General features: G+C 48.4%; 7 protein-coding genes across 7 annotated transcripts; 3 read left to right on the top strand and 4 right to left on the bottom strand.

Moving 5' to 3' along the window:
- Window positions 1-504: 504 nt before the first annotated feature.
- F4812DRAFT_208429 (RNI-like protein) lies at window positions 505-4,018 on the bottom strand. Its single transcript, XM_047930316.1, has one exon. The coding sequence runs from the start codon at window positions 3,445-3,447 to the stop codon at window positions 556-558; it is 2,892 nt and encodes a 963-aa protein (XP_047786668.1). The 5' UTR covers window positions 3,448-4,018; the 3' UTR covers window positions 505-555.
- A 3,359-nt stretch (window positions 4,019-7,377) lies between these two features.
- Window positions 7,378-8,674, bottom strand: F4812DRAFT_208352 (uncharacterized protein). The gene has a single exon (XM_047930313.1). It carries the CDS (start codon window positions 8,556-8,558, stop codon window positions 7,599-7,601), a length of 960 nt encoding a protein of 319 aa, XP_047786667.1. The 5' UTR covers window positions 8,559-8,674; the 3' UTR covers window positions 7,378-7,598.
- Window positions 8,675-8,946: 272 nt separating this feature from the next.
- Window positions 8,947-10,781, bottom strand: F4812DRAFT_443084 (uncharacterized protein). Its single transcript, XM_047935375.1, has one exon. The coding sequence runs from the start codon at window positions 10,762-10,764 to the stop codon at window positions 9,091-9,093; it is 1,674 nt and encodes a 557-aa protein (XP_047786666.1). The 5' UTR covers window positions 10,765-10,781; the 3' UTR covers window positions 8,947-9,090.
- A 501-nt stretch (window positions 10,782-11,282) lies between these two features.
- On the top strand, window positions 11,283-12,970 carry F4812DRAFT_443082 (inhibitor of apoptosis-promoting Bax1-domain-containing protein). The gene is made up of 2 exons (XM_047935374.1): window positions 11,283-12,095; window positions 12,167-12,970. Exons 1-2 carry the CDS (start codon window positions 11,539-11,541, stop codon window positions 12,651-12,653), a joined length of 1,044 nt encoding a protein of 347 aa, XP_047786665.1. The 5' UTR covers window positions 11,283-11,538; the 3' UTR covers window positions 12,654-12,970.
- Window positions 12,971-13,223: 253 nt separating this feature from the next.
- F4812DRAFT_443080 (uncharacterized protein) lies at window positions 13,224-15,702 on the top strand. The gene has a single exon (XM_047935373.1). The coding sequence runs from the start codon at window positions 13,962-13,964 to the stop codon at window positions 15,495-15,497; it is 1,536 nt and encodes a 511-aa protein (XP_047786664.1). The 5' UTR covers window positions 13,224-13,961; the 3' UTR covers window positions 15,498-15,702.
- Window positions 15,703-15,721: 19 nt separating this feature from the next.
- Window positions 15,722-16,871, bottom strand: F4812DRAFT_208296 (PMSR-domain-containing protein). The gene is made up of 2 exons (XM_047930312.1): window positions 16,420-16,871; window positions 15,722-16,296 (listed from the first exon to the last, which is right to left on the bottom strand). The coding sequence occupies exons 1-2, from the start codon at window positions 16,691-16,693 to the stop codon at window positions 15,947-15,949; spliced, it is 624 nt and encodes a 207-aa protein (XP_047786663.1). The 5' UTR covers window positions 16,694-16,871; the 3' UTR covers window positions 15,722-15,946.
- Window positions 16,872-17,878: 1,007 nt separating this feature from the next.
- On the top strand, window positions 17,879-19,376 carry F4812DRAFT_208289 (uncharacterized protein). The gene has a single exon (XM_047930311.1). The coding sequence runs from the start codon at window positions 18,441-18,443 to the stop codon at window positions 18,936-18,938; it is 498 nt and encodes a 165-aa protein (XP_047786662.1). The 5' UTR covers window positions 17,879-18,440; the 3' UTR covers window positions 18,939-19,376.
- Window positions 19,377-20,544: the final 1,168 nt, after the last annotated feature.

The raw sequence follows: 20,544 nt of genomic DNA, 5'->3' as shown, positions 1-20,544 counted from the left end.
TCTGACACAGCTGCTTGCTATCTACCTTTATAAAATCCAATATTTCATATAATTTCAACGGCTTAGATTTGAATAGCTTCGTCCAAATCACAGCAGTAGACCAAATCTGGTAATGCATTTTGTAAGTTTAAGTGCCTAATACTAGATAAACACACAAATATCGTACCCAAAACAGCGCAGTGACGTTATGTAGGATGTACATATGCAGCGGAGGCTCGAGCGCACAAAAATCCCACGACGAATAGATCAAACACTTTAACTCCGTACATGATGATGGTGGCGATGATAATGATAATGTGCAAGGGGTATATCATAGGACGTCGAAGATCTCAAAACAGATCAACATCCAGACAAGCAGAGCAGGTACGCAACGCAACGCAAACCATCGCAAATGTCGTCGTCGTGCCATATCGTATCATATCATATCGTCAGATTCACCCAAGCCATAAATAATGCAAGCCGGGCCTTTCTTACACTGCTTCCCCCCTTTTCTTTTGAGCTTCTCGCCACGAGTATCGCAGCTTTAACATTCGAACAAACATTCCTCGTCCTTGTTCAGCGTAGCGCTCCAGCCCCCTTCTCAACAACAAACGCAACGCCCGATTTCTCATAGTCCATACTTTGCACCCCGCCACTGCTCGTCCGTGTCTTCCCCTCCTTCTCCTCCTCCTTCTTCACCGCCCTCTCGTCGTACCCCCACCGCGCGACCCCTCCTCCCCTCACCCACCCCTCCAGGTTCCGGCACTGGCTGATATCCGCCCACTCGAGGTTCGCGCACCCGTCCAGCACGCTCTCGATGCCGGACCCCGTGACGCGCACGCACCCGCGCACGCTCAGCCTCTCGAGGTCGTTCAGGTGCAGCGCGACGCACGCGAGGCTGTTATCGCTCACGGCGCTGCCGCAGAACGCCATCTTCAGCTCGCGCAGGCCGGGCAGCCCCAGGGCCACGACTTCGGTCGCGGTGTCCGACAGCGCGCAGCAGAACGACAGGTCCAGGTGCGTGAGCGCCTTGGCCGCGTGCACCAGCGCCACGATGGCGTTATCCGACAGGTACGTGCAATCGGCGAGGCACAGGCGCGACAGGTTCGTGAACCGGAACGGCGCCCAGCTCTGGAACCCGCCGTCCGTGATCGACGTGCAGCGCGTGAGGGTTAGCGATTCCAGCCGGTGGGAGGCGTGCGCCGCCATGTGCGCCATCGACCGGTCCGTTATGTGCTTGCAGTACGACAGGTCGAGGCGCTTGAGCTTCGGACAGCCGATCACGGTGCCGGGGGGCGGGAGGACGATAGCTTGAGGCCGCTGTTGCGGGCGGTGACGTGCTGCTGCTGCGGCGGCGGCGCCGTTGTTGTTGTTCGAATTCACGACTTGCTTTGCGTTTTGCGGGGGATGCTCTGGGACCACCCAGCCTACCACTCGGGCCAGTAGATTATCGCCGACTTTTCTACAATTACTCCAGTCAACCTCTTCCAGGTCCTTCGCGTTGTCGCTCATCTCCAGGATCTGGTTCGCCGAAACGTCCCAGACGGACTTCATCTTCCAGACCTTGATATTCTTGCCGCAGATCTTCCACAGCACGGAGAACCCTTCGTCGGTGATGTGGAAGCAGTTGCTAAGGTCTATCGAGATCGGCCGCGGCCCGAGAAACGGCGCGATTACGTTGACGAGGACGTCGTCGGTTATGTGCCGGTTGTAGGATGTGAGGTCCACGTGAGTACAGAGTTTTGGAGAGGTTGCTAGGAGTCTGCGCACGTGGGACGAGAGTTGTCTTAACCGAATGAGCTCGGCGAGGTCAAGAAACTGGAATATTGTCACCAGTATATCGTCGGGAAGTAGAGGTTCCTGGATGGGCTGCGATCGATTGGGAAATAGCCTAGGTTTCTTGGCTGGTACTTCTATATCGGGGGAGTAGTATGATAAAGGCGATTGGACATTTGTAGAAGTATTAAACTTGGTGTTGAGCTTATGTAGACGTACACCATTGGTCGTTGCGGTGCCGGCAGGTTCGCCTGCGGGTGGTATAGGTGGTGCGAGAGATCCCCTCCGTCTGTTTCTTAGATTTTCCATATCGACACTTAGAAAGGGATCGGGATCCTTTGGTTCCATCTGGTCTAATTCGTCCTTGACCGGGGAAGCCGGTATAGATGGTGTTGTGAACGTAACCTGCGGGGGCCGTAGAGGGGCCAAAGCCTTCTTAGGCATCGATTCTGCATCTGCCATCTCGACGTCTTCTTTCGGCCTAATTCGCGTTCTTGCTGTGTCTTCAACCTGCTTCTTTATTTCTGGCGGACATTTCTTCCATAATTCACCCAAAGCTTCACCGCTAATCATGAGACACTCGACGGCCGTGATAGACCTGACAGTCGCAGTTCTTCGGACCGAAAGACCCAGGCTGGCAACCTCACCGAAATATTGCCCTTGCCTAAGACGTGGCCTTATTACGGACGAGCGTGTTATCCGTTTTTGCTTCTGTCCCTCGGGCGCATCGTGAATTACTTCCGCCTCGCCGCGCACAATAAAGAAGATCTCATTGCCGGAAGTGCCTTGCCGGATTATATCAGTGAACGGTGGATAGGTTTTTGGCTGCGCGCTCATGCCTAAGAAATGGAGAATATCGGGAGGCAACGTCGAAAATAAGGGCAGCTCCTTAAGCGTCTGCCGTACATTTACGAGACCACTTCCGAGCGCACTCCCTGATGCTGGGTCTTCCATCTCTCCCGGACTGGGTGATTTTCTCTTCTTGTGATTTACTGCTGCCCTTTTCTTGATCATACCGATATCCCCGGTCGATACTTCGCCTGGGGCAACTTCTCGAGCCGCCGATCCATTTGCAACTTTGAGGCTATGCCCCCTTTCCTGGCGCTTCTTGTTAAGAATCGTCAGACGTTCATGCGCTTCTTGTCTGATAGCCTTCTCCATATCAGGGAACTTGGGAAGCTCTTGGTGGAGATCTTCTTTCTTGAGCACGAGAAGAAGACATTTCGTGCGCGCAACGATGGTCGCCGTTCGAGGCATGTCCATAAGCACGCCAATCTCGCCAAAGAAAGAACCCGGCTTGAGCTCAGCGTATACCGCCTCGCCATCTCGCGAGGTTACCCCAACGACTCCCCTAACCAGCCAGTACATCGCTTTTGCGTCGTCGCCTTCCGTCAAGATGTGGTCATGCGCGGAATGGATCTGGGGCCTTAGATGCTTGCCGATAGCTACCAGGAAGTCCTCGGGGGCAGACATGAAGAGCGGAAATGATCTCATGCGATCAAGCAGGTCAAGGGGCATGTCAGGGATGGTCGAGGCCGTAAGTGGGGAGGGACGTATTGGCCGAGTCGGGTTGGTCTCACTATTGAACGACCTAATCAAGGAGACAGAGTCGGCAGGTTGGCCATTAGCCGGATGATGAGCCAAGGCCCTATAGGGCGAAGGCGGAGAGCCTGAAACCCTATTCCGCCTCATGGCTACTTCACGAGGGCCTCGTTATTATAAAAGGCTTAATATGCAGAAAGTTTCCCTTATAACGCCGCCAGCTTCGGATGCCGAGGAATTATTATTCCCTCTTTTGTCCCCTCTAACAGTCTTTAGATGGTCCCAGATAATCCCAGATAATCCCAGATAGTGGATAATGACCTCAGATTGCCTTGGTCTCTCTCTAAATTGAGGGGAAGCTTTGATATGGCACTTTAGGCAAGGAACGGTTCCTGCTATACCCTGCCGAGAAATCGCGGGTTCCCCATGCAGTAACAGCGCCAAAATACGGGGTACGTTATTTTATTCAATTTTTTTTATTGGTATTCTCTTCACGTCTCCTTAACCCAACATGTGGAGAGAGCGACGATCTGGGTAGAAACTAGAGCGGAAGCACGGGAGTTAAAGAATATGTCGAAACTGAGTTTTATGAAATCAAGCTTCTGGCGCTAGAGAAGCTCGCAGCGTCATTAGTAGTGGTAGTAGTAGTAGGGCTGACTCGGGGTTGGCGCTGTTAAGAGATCTTTCGGGAGTTATCAAGCTAGGGAGCTAGGATACTTGGCGGGGAGTAGTCGCGTGCATAGGAAAATAAGTGCGGTTCGCGAAGTTGTATTTTGTATTAGCGGGGATCGTTCGGGGTTGATTCTAATCACAAAGCTATGTTAGGTTATTATTCTCTCTCTGAAATAAGATCTGTATATATGACGGGAGTTGGTATTGAAACATGCAATCAATTGCATACGTACCTAGCTTAACTATTTTGTTGGTAGGTAGAAAGACAGTTGAAGTTTAATATTTCCAAGACAAAATGGAGGAGAGGGTGGGAAGAAGCGGAACGGCACACAAATGTTGGTTTTTGTTCATCCAATAATGAAGAGAGTAGATGAGGCGCAAGCCTTCCCTGAGCGCTTCTCAACTTTCTAATACCTGTGAATACAACAGATTTCCAAAGACAGCTTGCATATGTATGTATCCGCATGTAAGAATAAAAAATAAATGAAAAAAGAATGGTAGAAAATGTTCAGGTTCTGTCCTTTCAGGGGGGAGGCAACATTGATTAGGACTACAAACAATAATGAAAATACCAAAAACAAACAATAATGTAGAAACGCTAGCTCGTAAACATGATGGGATTTTCTGGTGTGAAATCTAAATTATGATGTGCATGTAATGTGAGATGTCGTCCTTCTTTGTCGTATGCGACTTAACGCGCGTGCAGCTGCAGAAAACCGCAGCCTGGACAGGTCACAACTGGGCTTGGTGTGACTAGGTGCCTCGTGCTTAGGGTAACTAAGATAGGTAGGTAAGGTACCTAATAGAAGATACGTTTAAGCAAGGAAAAGGCGGAGAGAAGATGGTATAGAAAAAAAAAGTTGTGTGTCGAAGCTGTAGGGGTGTGCCGTGCTATAGGGCCAGAAAAATAACGGGAGGTGAAACACGTCGAGCTGATGCAGATCTAAACCCGATATGTTATGGGGAGTGTGGGACTTGTTCATCGACTTTTTGCCTGCCTTAGTTAGGTTTTCCTCTTGTCCTGTCCTGTCCTAGGTAATCTTGTCTTTTATTTTTTTATTTTTTTTTTATGACAATGATGCGTTGTAGATTTTTGGAGATCGAATGGAAGGATTCCATGGATAAAGAAGCTCTCAGCACGGAGCGCATACTGGCACCGATCTACCCCTGAAAATGCACGAGCTACATGAAGAACCCCTCCGGGGCCGTCAATGAGGGATTCAGGTTACTAAACATAGCAACTGGTAGGGTCCACGACCAGGGTTTATACCAGTCTGAGCTTTTGAGGTACCATTCCACGACATACAAATGGAAAGCCACGAGATTTCGGGTAAGAGAACATGCAAAGAAAGGACCGGGATATTGTACCATGAGAGAAAATGATTATGATGATTCCGACAGAGTTAGAAGAGCCATTGGACTTCTTCCCTGTTCCAGTTAGCCCTACGAACATATAACTTACAATTAACTATCATTAGATCAGGTATCCTTGACAAAGTGAACTACCTAATCTAGCTTACTCCAGATTCATCTAAGACAGCGTATTAATAGCGTCCAGCTATTAATGTTAGGGGCGTAAGACTTAAGATGCCATTTGCCCATCTCCTCGAAGATTTAGGCTTCTATTTTGACAGTCAAATTAGTGGCCGAGGGGCGCTATACCATACATCAGGTACGCCCGTCTCATTCTCGTTGGCCAAGCACATAATACAGACTGAAACAGCTACCCGACACTGGGGACATCCAGCAGCCTCTCGGAGTAAGCGTGCTAGATGACCAATCCCCTAGTGCAGCCTGCGTATAAGTCTATTTATATATACACATATACAAACCGTTATTGAAGGGGGAAAACCATAAGAAGAAAAAAAAACCAACCCAGATGAGGCAAAATGATTTGGAACGAAAAGTCTGTACTATAGTACCTACACTCTCCACGCATTGTAGGATCAACGTTGTTAGCCATGGTTAATGCGCAAAAGGTTGCGTACTGGATACTACGTGCATCATCTGACAAGAGACGACTAAACATTCTCATTTGACATATCAATACATTATTTCGGACCAATTGGTTACCTATAAGGTAAAAGTAATGATTACCTCCTATATAGCTCAAACTCGATATTGAAGATACGCTTATCTAGTCGAACTACATGTAGCACGGATTTCGCAGATGACTTCCAATGTAAAACAAGAGATCTTGATTACTGCAACTGTGAGATGCGGTGGATCGAATCCTGGGTCGGCGATTCCACAGGTTGTACAATACCTACCTCTAACCTAACCTATTCGCTCCTTTCGCCCCTTGCGTCGTATGTCGTATGTACGCACAGAGTAGTAGGTAGTGTTACCATTCTCGAAGCCAGTTGAAGATACAACTACATGGGTCACGGGCCACTGGCCAAGAAAGCATTTGCCTTACACTACTGACTCCGACGGAACCCTTCGAGAAGAATTCTAGCGCTATTCTGCGACCTGTCCCCCACTACACCTTTCCCGTCATGCTTAGTGGACGCATATCAAATGCCGAAGACATGGTTTCTAGATGTGAAGATAACTACCTAATAAACTAGAATTTTATACGAATTCAGAACTGGGGAACATTGGCTGCAATGCTAGGTATGTAGCGAAGTCACCAACGATGCGCGTACGCAACCCAAAATATTGCTCTATAATGGGAAGGTCTACGTCTATAATGTAACCCTCTCTGCCCCATAGGCCGGTTTCTAGACCACTGCCGGAGGACGCCAAAGAGGCAGGCAACGAGACTTGCGAGATATCTAGCTAGCAGAAAAGCTATGTATATCAAGTACGAGATAACGTCAGCAGTATTTTCGAGAGCTACATTTAGAATAATTACCTGCTATACAGCACAGCATTTAAGAGATTAATACGTCAGATTTTGACTGGTTCAGGTACGGACCCCAATACTTACACCAGGTAGTAAAAAGCCTTCACGGACGTTTCATCTCCAACAACAAGTGGTTTCTCGAAAAATGAGTCCTGATAAGTATGGTAGCATAATGATTGAACCCCGGATATAAGCTTACAGCTGCAATTTGTCCTCCTTCTACTCCAACCGCGCGAACAGGACTGCAAGATTGCCCCTCCGAGAATTCTCCTCTTATCTCGTCTTCGCCACGCTGAGAATCTACAGGGCTACACAACATGCCTATTTCAGGTTCATTCATGTCACGGATGCTAACATCTTACGCAGGATATGGTAACTATGCGTCGTAGAGGCAAATACTCGCACATGGCCGATGGAATCTAGTGCTACTCATTGTCCACAAGTCAATCTCGGCACCTGCGCTGAGGATTCAGGGGAACTGCGCGGTTCATGCATGGCGTATTGATGTTAGATAGAGATTAATCCTCTGGTCGCAATCCTTTCCGCTTCCTTCAGCCTTATTTCCATGCGCATTGCGCAGAGTCAGCTTTTCTCAACACGAGGACTAATTGGACCGTAGAGTAAATAGAATGTTGGATACGTGGGAGGAGTCAAGCTGCCTTATATATGCCCTCTTGAGTCCTTACCATCTCGGTTCTTTCTGAAAGTAAAAGCAAAGACATATTCTATCAACGCAATCAAGTATGCGATATCAAAACCCCGTATGCACAATCCCCAGGTTCTAATCTAGTTCTTCCGGCACTGGTGCAGGTAATCTCCCATACCGGAAGAGTCCAACGACAACAGCCACAAGGCTCCTACATATCCTAACAGACCACTTCAAAAGCATAAACCAAAGGTAATCGGTAGTATATTTCAGATTCAGCGTCCGCTGTCGAGCATAGACTCTAGAGCCGTACGGCAGCGTCAATATCCCGCAGCTCTGCATGCCGTAAAGCATCAGACGCGGATTCGGCGCCCGCTTCCGGGAAGTGTACTGCCATATCTCAGCCATGTAGCGCGGCTCGTCACGGTCGATGCGTGGGTTCATCGATCGGATCCGGAAGGGTTGCAACGCTCTGCCCCGAACGAAGTGGCTGCGTTTGCGGCGGCCGAGCAAGTTCTCGGTGTAGTCCCGTCGATGCCATTCCTCGTACTTGTTGTAACTCCATTCAGTAGATCCGTTTTGGTCCCATTCTTGGTATTTTCCATACGTCCATGACCTATAGTCCGTTTGGCTCCATTTGTGGCATTGACCGTGATCCCAGCCTTCGTTCTCGTATCTCCTATAGCTGCTACGACTATTCGCACCCCACAGCATGTAGTTTGAAGTTTCTTCTATGTTAACTTCCGCGGGCGAGTCATGTTCTACGGTAGATAAATCATCTGATTTCACACGGCGCGGCATTTTTAATTTCGATAAGCCTAAACTTTCTAGATGCCGTCCCGGTGTAGAGTCATTCGATTTATTTGAATTTCGGCTTGAGACGAATTCTAACGACGACTTGGCATTGTCTTTGGAATCGCCCCGAGCGCGTAGTCTGAGCTTGCATTTTCGGCAAAGTTTCCCGCGTGTTCTCAGACATTTGGGACACGGGGTGTCTTCCGCTTCGGAGCAGGACGAGTAACCGCTGTGGATGTCGGTCGGGTCAGAGTTATCAATCGGGCGTTCGCCAAAAGTATCGAAGTATAGGGCGTCCATCTTAGAGAACTCTATGTGGTAAGAGTTATTATATATTTTAAACCCGTACGTCGAATTAAGCCGCCCCCAAAAAAAGTTTGGACGAAGTTTGGAATTGGAACATTGTTGGTGATAAGAGGGGGCTGAATGCTATGCTTTTCTACATAAGCCTTCAAGTAGAATTATATAATCAAATGTAGTACAGACCTCGTGATGTTACAATTGAAATATCGAAGAATTATAAGACATGGACTTTGAGTACATACTCGTCACTGCGATTCTCTCAAGACGAAGAAGCACTACCTAACCTCCCCTAGAACAGGACCAGGTAACCTCCGGGCTAGTCAACTCCGCTATGTTCTTCCGGATATCAATACTAAGGGGTAAGCTGAGCGAGAGTCTCATATCAATCTTGGAGACGAAGCCTTAAAATGTAATTACAACTATTTTTGCCTGTACAGCTCCAGGCCAGTGCTAGGTAGAGTAGACAAACACGGCCGTATTAGATTATTTTTCATACATATACTAAGAAATTAGCCTTTTCGTCTTCAAATTATTTAATCAGCGCTCGAATCATCTCAAATAGCATAAAGAACCGACAAGCAACGTAGATAATTCCCAGTAAAACCAGCGTCAGAATATGCACCGGATGCGTCATCCGCCTCTTACTATGACCAGACCTGAAAATCACTGTACATATAGCATTAGCAATAGAGTATGGTATAAGAGACGCTGTTACCGTTAAAGACGATATGCGCCAAGCAAGTTGCTCCCACTGAGAGGGAAAGATATTGTTCCACCCAAGACAGTAGATAGCCCCGAATACCATACCCATGGCGATACCAGCCAGATCAGCATCGAAGAGATAAACCCCCGGGCCACCAAACCCGACGATGGCGAAAGCGGTAAGAGACACATCCGTGGGAGTCGGATCTGATGGTTCTGCTACCTCGTTGTCGGTACCGAACCGCGGTGTGAAGTTTCGTAATAGGAAGGAACTGCTACCAAAGGATTTAAGAATACGAATATCGCGGTGCGTTACTGAACGAACGGCATCTGAGGTCGCGACTGAATGTTCGATCGGGACTTCGACGGACTGGGGCTTGTTCCAGTATAGGAAATACGTAATAACTGCGCATATCGCATAAGTGAAAGTTGAGAGCTCTAACTGGGTGAGCTCCTCATTCTGAAAGATTTGGATGAAGATTCCAAGGATGAACCAGAAAAGCGATATAATCGCAATTCCCTTCGCCAAGGGATTGGTTTTGCTCTTGTCCTCGATCGCTACCTCGTCTAGTACCGGCCCCTCATCGAGAATCTTTAAATACTGGGCAACAACAATCTGCGCAGCATTCAAGTAGAGATGTAATTCTCCACGGACTTGGTCTATCGTTCCTCCACCCCCCGCCGTGCGAGAACTTATAATTGGCGTAGATCTACTACCACGAGCTGTCGATATTTTGTTTCTTAGGATTGCAATACGATCCCATATACGATTCAAAAACGGAGCGAACCGCTTCGATACCTTCTTCAGAGGCGAGATCGATGCTTTCAAATGTATTCCGACAAAACACCTTATGATCTCGAAGGTCGTATTGTGGAGACCACTGTTCTTATACATTTCCAATAAGGCATCGTCTTCAATCACGGATTGAGGCCCATCGGGCGATTCCGTCTTCATCTTGAATTTCAGACCGCCCATATTGGCAAAGCTGGCATGAACCTTGGACCAGTTAGGAACTTGCCCCTTTCCGAAGGTTTTAAACATATGAAAGCCTACGGATGCGGCACGCCAATCGCCAAATGATAAGCCGACCATAACCTCGGGTGCGATGACCATTATGAGGGTCCAGAGTATTTGTCGTCGGAATTCATGATTGAATCGTGATAGCCACCACCTCTTCGGTAATGACTCAGGGGTTGTCGGGGGGTTGTAAGCCCTCACACTAAGATGAAGCGCTAAGAAAGTGCTTGCTATGATTGTAACAAAACAACCAATCCATATGTCAGAAACATCACGATTTGCGAGGCGGAGCCATTGTAAAACGGAGGGCTGCGAGTCAGACATTTCTCTGTGGTGTGCTTTGAGAGCTTCGAGAGCTTCGAGGATGAATATAGAATAACGCTTAGCCAAGGGAGTAATCACATTAACCCATATTGATATGGAGAGAGAGAGAGAGAAAGAGAGAACAGCCTTTTCTATATATCTCCTTTGCGTAACCAACATGATCTTCACCAATGATGAGGGCATATTGTGAAGGAGGGGCATCGCCCTGAAACATTGTAGCCTGCTTGCGTGCAATATATCGAGTTTATAAGACTGGTCAGTTTTTATCATTATACCTACCTGACCTGCTTATACCAACCATCTTGGGCATTCTTATTATTTTCAGCCCACATACGTGTCTACCTGTGTTATCAAGGTGGTTTCGTGCCCAGATACCTCCATGTGCTACCTAGGTAGGTAGGTAGGAGGTAGGTAGGTACCTAACATATAATATAAAAAGTAGTAGTATCGAAGAATTCCGTAGCATTGTAACTACCATTTCATACCTAATAGGTACATAAAGTAATACATACATGAAGTACCTATTTCTATACCTTAGCCCTAGGTTAGGTACCTAAGATATATGAGATAGGTATGTTGTCACAAACGGAAACCGTGACACGCATGTTTAAGTATCACCTAAAATGCTACCTACCTAAAAATGTTCAGAGTAGGTTGGGTAGGTACCTAGGTACACCTAGTGCCGGGGTTAAGAAAGTCTAACTTCCACAGAAATCCGTCGGCTTTTTCCAGCTCCTTCTCCGCCCCCACTTTGACATTTTCTACTCACCACTCATAAGTGGGCTAATTACATCAGCCATTTCCATCCACTAAACTTCAACCAGGCGTCATCGTTCGTAATATTCTTCTACTTCTATATATCCCTTTAACCTTAAAAATCATTCTTCTTCTTCGTCGCCTTTCGTAAGTACCTAATTTACGAAGCACGCAACGATGTCATTCACGATCACTCTCCGTCAGGGACCTTCGCGCCTGATTTCCAGGTTGCCGGAGCTCTCGAAATCCTCTCTTCGAACCGTAGCTCCCGCCCGAGCTTTCCATCAGTCTTCCGCTAGACCATACAACTTCTTCACGTCGCGAACGACGCTCACATCAACTCTACTGCGCACCACGCCGAAGAATGCCTTTGCGAAATCAGCCCGAACATACATACAACAACCTGCGGCTCCCGCAGCCGACTCCGGTTCGATGTTTCGCAGACTTTTAACCGGTGGAGCAATTTTCGGCGGCACCCTCATCGCAATTAACGTCATCTTCAACCGCGAGACCCGAGAGGATGGAGGTATGCCACCATACGAGCGATCTTATCTAAACCAGACCTTCCTCCACACCGGCCTCGGTATCGGCATTATCGGTATCACGGCGCACCAGATGATTCGGAGCGGTTTCGTTTACAGGATCATGGTGACGAATCCTTGGGCGGTGGCTATCGGAGGTCTAGCTCTCAGCATCGGTACTATGCTCGGAACCCGAGCTATCGACCCTGACAAGTAAGTAGTCCCTTTTGATCTTGTACAGAAAATGTCAACGCATACCTACCCAGGTAACTAACATGGAACAGCTACGTCCCCAAGTATGCTCTCTGGGTCGCATTCAATGCTACTCAGGCTGCTTTTATCGCCCCTCTTCTTGCCTTCGCCCCCAGCGCCTTGATCGCTCGTGCCGGTCTCTACACAATCGCGATGATGGGATCCATCTCGTTTGTGGGTGCCACTGCTAAGCAAGAGAAGTACCTGTACATCGGTGGTCCTCTCCTCGCTGGTGCCGCCATCGTCGCCGTTTCGGGCCTTGCCCCGCTCATCGTCCCCGCTACGGCCGTCCGAACATTGGCTTGGTCAGAGAGTATTTGGCTCTACGGTGGTCTAGCAGTCTTCGGCGGCTTCACGTTATACGACGTCCAGAAGATCCTCTACCACGCTCGCTTGGCTGAGGCAGGCATCATCAAGAAGGACCCGGTTAACGAGAGTATCGCGCTCGAGTTGGACTTCTTGAACATCTTCATCAGGATGGTTCAGATCTTGATGATGCAACAGAACCGCAGGAAGTAAATAGGTGGTAATTGAGATAAGGATGCATTAGTTGGGAGATGGGTTCATCATAAAAATGGGATGATGAAAGGTCGGTCTTTTTAGGGGTGGAGCCCGCGAATAGGGCAGATAATGTTCAGCTTAATCTGTGTATCAGAGGCAGAATGGGAACTCTCCTCTCCTGGCATCGTGAGGATTGTCTAGGATTAAACAAATGTACTAACAAGCGTAGTCAAATAAAAATCAGTAAACAGAAGTTGTATAATATATGCGCACCTACATACGATTGTAGTAAGTGTTTACGAATCGTAGAGCACATGCCAAGAACTATTTGATGAACTGCATGGGACGAACGGTACCCCCTTGTCCCTTGTTCGATTGATTGGTACCTACCTGTAATTGTTGTCTCGGGTGACTCGAAAGCTGAGGAGCACGCGCGCGCAACACGGGAGTCACCAACCACTCACCGCTAGGTACCCATGTACCTCGTCCCGGATAAGGAGGTTCAGCTGAGAGACCTGAAATGGAGAGGCGGGTTAAGTGTAAAAATGTCATAGGTACCTACCTTTTCTTATGTCGACTTTTCATCCTTTCCTCCTTCCATGAATTTATACTTAATATAAGCTGTATGCACGCACAATATTGTACTAGTTATACATAGTTAGTAGGTATTATATCTATTCGTACCTGATTTATCGTTATTTCCGAATCTGCGGTAAGGGGGAGAAGGCGCTCTTCAAGCTCCATTGATTTCAATTGATGACACTTAACTTTCCTCAGGGGGGGCAACTGCATAAGCACCTAGGAAGGTACCTAGAAGCATTAGGCACCTCATACCTCTATGCACCTACCCTTTTACGCCGCTTAACAAAGCTTTAGACTACGGTTTACATCATCTTACAACTCGCGACGCTCAACTTGCGACTACTTACGGTTTACATACCTGCAACTACAACTACATACTTGCAATTTCATACCTAGCACCTTAACACATTAACACATTAACACCTTTGTAACAGCTATATCGCAATAGCTCTTATCAACCTTTAGTATAACTAGGTCATATCGTATCCGTCATTTGCCCGTTCCTATAAAGAAAAGAGGGTTCCAACCTATGCGATTGGAACCCTCTTCTGACCCAGCCTTACAATATGGCCCCTTTTAATAGCAAACAATTGTTCGAGTGAGCTGCTCTCGTCTAAACCACCTTACCCCCGTCTTTCCACGCCTACCTTGAGCCATTTATCTTCACTAGTGTCTATGCTAACCCTTTTTCTTTTCTTTTTTTAAAAAAGTAATGCTCGTTCCAAGTTGAAGCATTCTCATCGAATGCAGGATATCTTGAAGATGTTATCCATGAAGCGTCGGAAGAGTCGCATTAACGATGTAGGGGATTCCAATGATGTCGTTGACAATGATGACCAGTCATCTATCGGCAACCCTGTCAGCCCTGCTGACTCGAGCGCCGCAATGACTGGTATCGGCGATTCGAACAACAATTCCTTGGCGCTCAACCCTGGTGCAACCCAGTCGCCCGGTGAAGGTCGATCTCGGCATAAGGTTTCAGGCTTATTACTTCTTCCCCAGGAACTGTTTGACAACATAACTAGCTACCTCAGCCACGCCAACATAATATGTCTAGCTCTGGTCAACAAGGAATTAATGGGCCGTTTCTTGCATTCGTGCCGAGTGCTTGAGCTGCTGGACCCCGACGAATCTCCTTACAAAGCGCTAAACGCCTTTATCAAGAAAGCAGATGGTTCTAGGACTAAGATCCGGGGGTCGCTTCTCAGCCTGCTGGACTACGATTTGTTAGACCTTGTCTACTGCTATAAGTGCAAGAAGCTCCACGATCCGTTCTTGACCTTCAAAGACCGTGTTTTTGCACCATGGAAAGCGGCCAGATGTACTGACTGGACTATGGACCATCATATGCCTTCGCGTGCAACTAGAAAGTTACTCCGTACTATCACAAAACGTCGGATTCATGGTGTTGAATATAGACATCTCTTACAGCAGGTCAACAATACACAGACATCTTATCAAAAGGGGTTCATGGTCCAATGTTCCTTGAGGATGAGGTATCGTGACGACGATTTACTCCTCAGACGACAACAAGTCGTCTCTTCTATCGACAAGTCAGCGTTGACGTTATGGTTGTTCGGTCAGATACTACGAAACCCACCTCATCATAATCATTGGGCTATACCATTGCCCAAGGTCCACCCGATATGCAACCATCATACCTGGTATCCATACTACGCACAGATGGTACAGCAATGGATCGAACCCCTCTGCACGACAGATCATAGCGCTGCAGCTGAGGTACACCATTCACCATCTTGTTTTAATAGCGACCCATTCGACGTATCAAAACAGGAAGGGCACATTATTTACGAAAGACTGAAATGGTTATCGTCTGGAGCTAAACAAAATCCTACGAATGTACCTATGCTTCTAGGAAACGTTCTAGGCTGCAATAGATGCACGACCGATTATAGTATCGATCTCACCCGCCTGCCGGAACCTTTCGGCTGGGGGTTTATCCTGACAACCTGGCTAGATCTCGGTAAAATTGACTTCTGCAATAAATGGGACAGCCACAGAGATGCACGGCCGTTCCGAGAGATCAAACGGGACTATACATGCGGAGAGATATGCGAAAGATTCGAAGACCTCGCCTCTTGGCGTGACCATCGGCCTCAGATCAGCGAACTTAATATGGAGAGGATGCAAAACTACGGATGGAGTGAGAGGGTAATGAGTGGGAAAGAGAGATACGACAGCTGGTCTTCGGGGCATTCGTGCAATCCGGCAACGGGTCGAATAGAGGATCCGGATCCGTTGGATGAAGCAGATTATTAATGAGAGGATAACCACACTTAGGTTATTATAACGACGACCCGGGGATAGCATGTTTCCTAACTGATTTTAATCTCGATACAGCGAGATTTATATACGCATGGTCAGGCGTTTGAAGGTCACGAAAGGTTTTTACATCAACAGGGAACTAATGAAGTAATGCATGGAGTCTACAGGTCTGCATGATAATCAACATGTGATTTATTAGCATCACGTTATATACCTATTTAAGAACGCATTGGCCTCTAACTATGAAGCCTACGCAAATCACCCCGTCCCCGTTCTCTTTTGAGTTCAACTGTACTAATATGCCTCAAAGGGCCAAGCTTTGCGGCATGCTGAATGTCTCTTATGAATTCCGCAGTTAGCTACATCAAGCGCACTCATCAAGCCGACTAGGTTCTCTGCAATACGAGGAACTACAAAGTGCCTCAGCAGTTAAATCTTCCACATTACTGCAACGACGGGAACGTCCTCAGAAAGTGGGTCGGGCACTCGTAACCCGACGGGTTGTTGTGTAGATACTGTTGGTGATACTCCTCAGCGTCCCACCATTGTCCGGCGGGCACGATCTCGGTGACGATGCCGCCCTTATACCACTGCTCGTTCGCCTTCTGGGTGATCTCGCGCGCGATGCGCTCCTGCTCGGGGTTGTGGTAGTAGATGGCGCTGCGGTACTGGTGTCCGACATCGGGGCCCTGGCGATTAGCTGTCGTCGGGTCGTGGAGCCGGTAGAAAAACTCGAGGATCTGCCGGTAGGTTATGCGCGAAGGGTCGTAGTGCAGCTGTACGCTTTCGGCGTCTGTTGCGATTGCGATGACGCGTTAGCGAATGGGTGGAAGCGGGTTAGGAGGTAGGTATGCGAAGAGAAAGATAAAGACTAAATCGACGAGAAGAGAACCTTGAGACGGGATGGGAAACTTACGGCCCGTCTGTCCCGAGCACACAGCGCGGTAGCTTGGATCGTTAAGGTCTCCTCCGGTATAACCGACGCGGGCGTCATAGAGGCCCTTGCCGTCGAAGTGCTTGCGATATATGTGCTCTACACCCCAGAAACATCCGGCCGCGAGGGTGGCCTTTTCGGCGCCCTCGGGGATCGCGGGCGCACCCCCGTTGGTGTCGGCAGTTATGCCAAGGCGCGTACTAGACATGAAAGGTCGGGTGAACCGCGACAGGAAGGTCGGCATCGTGAAGGCCATTGTTGCGACTGTTTGCGACTTGCGACTTGCGACTGAGAATGCGGGCTTAACGTCGATAATATAAGAATTTCGATTTATTGCAGCTGGTGTTATGTTAGTAGCTACCTAACATAAAGCTTGATACTTATCATGGACTTGATGAAGCTAACTTGACGATAAGATTCGAAGCAAAATTGTATTTATTTTAGAGGTGAGTTAAATAATACGGGTCAATTCCTTCCCGCTTGCGCTTGTCATTAGTAGTGTAGATAGCGCAATTGCGATGGCAGATTCCACATTAAGGGTCCTGGGCCTTCGGTGGAGGATTGGAGGGGCCAAACGCCGGTGACGTTTTCAGAGAAGCTCCGCTAGAAACAATGACAAATCTTTCGCTCGAAACGCAACCCGTCCGCGGGATGATGCGATCTTATTTCGAGGGGAGCAGGGATGAGAGAATTCAGCATGTGGTCCGTGCCAACCTAAGCTTCTTACTACAGGTATGTACCTGGTATGTGGTGTTGTTTGTTCACTGCCGCGTTCCTAAACCATGGCTCGTGGTATGTAAGTTCTTTTCAGCTCAGCCCTACGAGAATTCCATATTTCGGATTCCTTTGTATCGATTTGATGGGAGAAGTCGACGATAATGACACTTATTAATTCATGCTTGGCCAGTTCAGTGGAGGCTGAGAGTATAATATATGATTAACAATTCATAGTTGGGTATTGGAATTCTTGGATATCTTTCACCTTTACTTGGCAGCCATTGGCCTGTTATCTACATGGCTATACCATGACAATCCTATACCCCTATAGCGAGTTGAGGCTGGCGGTGAGCATGTCTGATGCTATACGATTTCTCTAACAACCCGTTCGAAAGGCATAATTGAGACATTCAAGCATACCCCTTTTTCACCCTACCTTATTTGAGGACAAGTTGACTCACGATTCATATGAACACGTTGTCGCTATCCCAAACGCCTCGACCGTCAACGACGTCACCATTTCCTTGGTTCATCATGCAGCCTGCACTCTGCACTCTGCAATGCGGTCACAGTCCCGTTGCGCTGGTGTCAGAAGAAGATGGATGTAATAGTTTTTGTATTAGTTACGATACTTGAGATCCACTGAGTGGGAGTATATACATTGTTGTCATGTGACAGCTGGGCCGGTATTCTCACGTCTCGTCTACGACAAGGGGGTCCTTGGCACGTTGCAGAAAACCCTGTGGGGAGGGAGGATCCCTGCGACCTGTCAAGGACAGGACAAACTCACTCACAGAAGATAAATCAAGGCATGTATGTCCAGACGATAGCTAGCTCAGACCACGTTCGTTCCAAAACCGCGTTTCAGGCGCCGGGGAAATTTCAAGCGAACGCGGTTCTTCTTGCTTCTTTGCTTCTTTCACTGCTGTTCACTTCCTAAGTGAGGCCTCACCAGCTCTCGCCCCCAAATTATGACGTCGGTTGTCACCTCCTGATCGGATAAATCTTTCTCTCTCTCTCGCGATCTCTGGGTCAGATCGATCTGCTTAGGGGTATTTTCGACTTTTATTCGGGTCGCGTTTTGCACAGTATATTTGTTGATTCATTGATCATCATCCATCCATCCCTACCTACCTTGCTTCTTTGCTCACGCAAGCAATTGGATCTGTAGAACCGGATCCGTGGATATCACCATATACGACAGTCGCTATTATACACATACACATACACGCACATCTATATATATATATATACCTACCTTAGTCGTTAGAAGCTTACCGCCAAAAATGCTGACTAACCGTCGCTCAACGCTGATGATACCACCGAACGGCAACAGCCGCGCGAATAATCCCGGGGCCGCAGCCGCAGATACGCTCCTCAGCAGCAGCAGCAGTTTTGCAAAGCCGGACAGCGAGCCCCACTGCACGGCGCCGCCGATCCTCACGTCCACGCTGTCGACGCTCCCCGGGTACCGCGTCGCGCGCGTCCTGGGCGCCGTGTACGGGTGCACGGCGTACGCGCTCAGAGACACCAAAGCGCTGCTGAAAGCGGCGAAGGCGGCAGGAGGAGGGGGGGGTGAAGTCAGGAGCCTGACGCACATGACGTACAACGCGCGGGACCAGGCGGCGGAGAGGATGGCGCGGGACTGCGTGGCGCGCGGGGCGAACGCGGTCGTGGGGCTGGCGTTCGTCGAGAAGGAGGTCTTGGGCTTCGTGCAGGTCTCGGTGTCGGGGACCGCCGTGTACGTCGAGAAGGAGCGGCAGATGGAGAATCCGTTCTCGTGACGCGCGGGGAGGGGGGGTCCTTCTATTCTATGGATGTGATGATGATGTTCTGCGCGTTTCGATAAGATCGTTCATGTATGATTTGCGCTTCTTGGTGCGCTGGTGTGTGGGCTCGATATCTTTTTCTCTTTGGTCGATATGGAATCGCGCAGTTTCAGTAGTACATAGCTAGGTACTACATACCTACCTGGTACCTAACCTAACCTGTTGTACGCACTGCTAGTCGAAGACTATATTTAGTGCGGTTGCGTATGCGGCTACAGGTTCGAGGGAGCCTAGACCTAACGCCACGGTCTTGGAACCGGGATCGCGGAGGTGAGAGGCGTACGGGGTGGGTGTGACGGTTGAATTGCGGTGGTTATACAATACCATACGTATACATATACCATTGGCAACAGCACTTGGGTTTCGTCATTACCCGGGACAGAAATCAGGTCAGCTCGGGAGCGGCCTAGGTAAACATGCCATTATATATTTTTAGATGCGTCATACGCTCAGTTCATATCACCCCACGAGGCTCTTCGCGGAGAAGTTCTTTTGGAATCTAGGCCCCCTGGCCCCCTGCCCCCAGTCTTGGTTGCGTCCTATCATCTTCTTGTGGCTATTATTTAGGATGCCAAGTCAGTGTCTCTTACCTGCTGAACTTGCGTAGTTGGTTCGTAAAAAAGAATTATAGGAGACTTGAAGAAAGCGGACAGGAGACGGGGTAGGTAAATAGATTTAGACTCTAATGGTTGACTTCTTCTAGACCGTTCCCCGGAGTATAACTGGATAAGTATTGGGGTTTATTTTTTACCTATCAAATAGCATTCGAACTTGGGGATAAGTACCAGACCGATAGGTGTCCGTGTAGCAAAGCTTCAGTTGGCTAGGTACCTAAAGAGATCTCACGATGGTACCAAGAACGGTATAAGGCTGGGATGGCGTGACAAAGTGCCTCTGGTGTAACACCGCATTCGTAAGTAACGTGATATATGTCAATATATGCCGGCCAAGGCTGTCATTCCGAACTCGCCATGAGAGCCATGAAAATATTCCGGCCCGAAGGTATCTAAGACCTGGTCATGAACAGATTCGTGATATGACTTCCAAAATAAAATAATCAATATTATTATAACTCGTGACTTATTGTATCTAATTTATTTCAACCAGTGATATCTCCAAATGTCGTGCTGAAAACCTCCGAGCCGTCCCAGCCAAAGTCCAGGTCTAGGTCCAGGTCCGTATAGTCCTGTACGACATACGACATCCCCCCCTTTACCCCCAGAGTAGGTACATACACCTAAGTACCTAACCCAACCCAACGTACCTCTCAGCCGGATCTCCTCTCCGAATCTGCTGGTTGGCTAGACCTAGACTACCTTAGACATACATCCCTACCTCATCCCTACCTTGGTACATACATACCGCATACCTCCCATCCATCTTCTCCTGCCGTGATACGTAGGGAGACCCATACCTACGGGGAGGGTAGGCGGCCAAAAAGGTTAAAGTCAAACAAGCTTTTCCAAACTTCCCAGGCAAGGGGGGGGGGGGGGGGGGGGTTCGCCCAAAAAGGCCGCCCGGGACCTAAGAAAAGGGCGATCCCGGTCGGGGTCGGGGCGGC

The sequence above is a fragment of the Daldinia caldariorum genome (genome assembly GCF_022478825.1).
Source record: "Daldinia caldariorum strain CBS 122874 unplaced genomic scaffold F4812scaffold_20, whole genome shotgun sequence".
In the NCBI taxonomy this organism is placed as follows: Eukaryota; Fungi; Ascomycota; class Sordariomycetes; order Xylariales; family Hypoxylaceae; genus Daldinia; species Daldinia caldariorum.
The sequence above is the reverse complement of the archived record's forward strand: the minus strand, read 5'-3'. Positions and strand labels throughout refer to the sequence as shown.

Bases quoted from the DNA above. Each gene is read 5' to 3' on its own strand.
- F4812DRAFT_443080 (XM_047935373.1), top strand. From the start codon at position 13,962: ATGCAGGATATCTTGAAGATGTTATCCATGAAGCGTCGGAAGAGTCGC.
- F4812DRAFT_443082 (XM_047935374.1), top strand. From the start codon at position 11,539: ATGTCATTCACGATCACTCTCCGTCAGGGACCTTCGCGCCTGATTTCC. The intron at 12,096-12,166 runs GTAAGTAGTCCC...AACATGGAACAG, and splicing joins CGAGCTATCGACCCTGACAA to CTACGTCCCCAAGTATGCTC.
- F4812DRAFT_208289 (XM_047930311.1), top strand. From the start codon at position 18,441: ATGCTGACTAACCGTCGCTCAACGCTGATGATACCACCGAACGGCAAC.
- F4812DRAFT_208296 (XM_047930312.1), bottom strand. From the start codon at position 16,693: ATGGCCTTCACGATGCCGACCTTCCTGTCGCGGTTCACCCGACCTTTC. The intron at 16,297-16,419 runs GTAAGTTTCCCA...CAATCGCAACAG, and splicing joins GTGCTCGGGACAGACGGGCC to ACGCCGAAAGCGTACAGCTG.
- F4812DRAFT_443084 (XM_047935375.1), bottom strand. From the start codon at position 10,764: ATGTTGGTTACGCAAAGGAGATATATAGAAAAGGCTGTTCTCTCTTTC.
- F4812DRAFT_208429 (XM_047930316.1), bottom strand. From the start codon at position 3,447: ATGAGGCGGAATAGGGTTTCAGGCTCTCCGCCTTCGCCCTATAGGGCC.
- F4812DRAFT_208352 (XM_047930313.1), bottom strand. From the start codon at position 8,558: ATGGACGCCCTATACTTCGATACTTTTGGCGAACGCCCGATTGATAAC.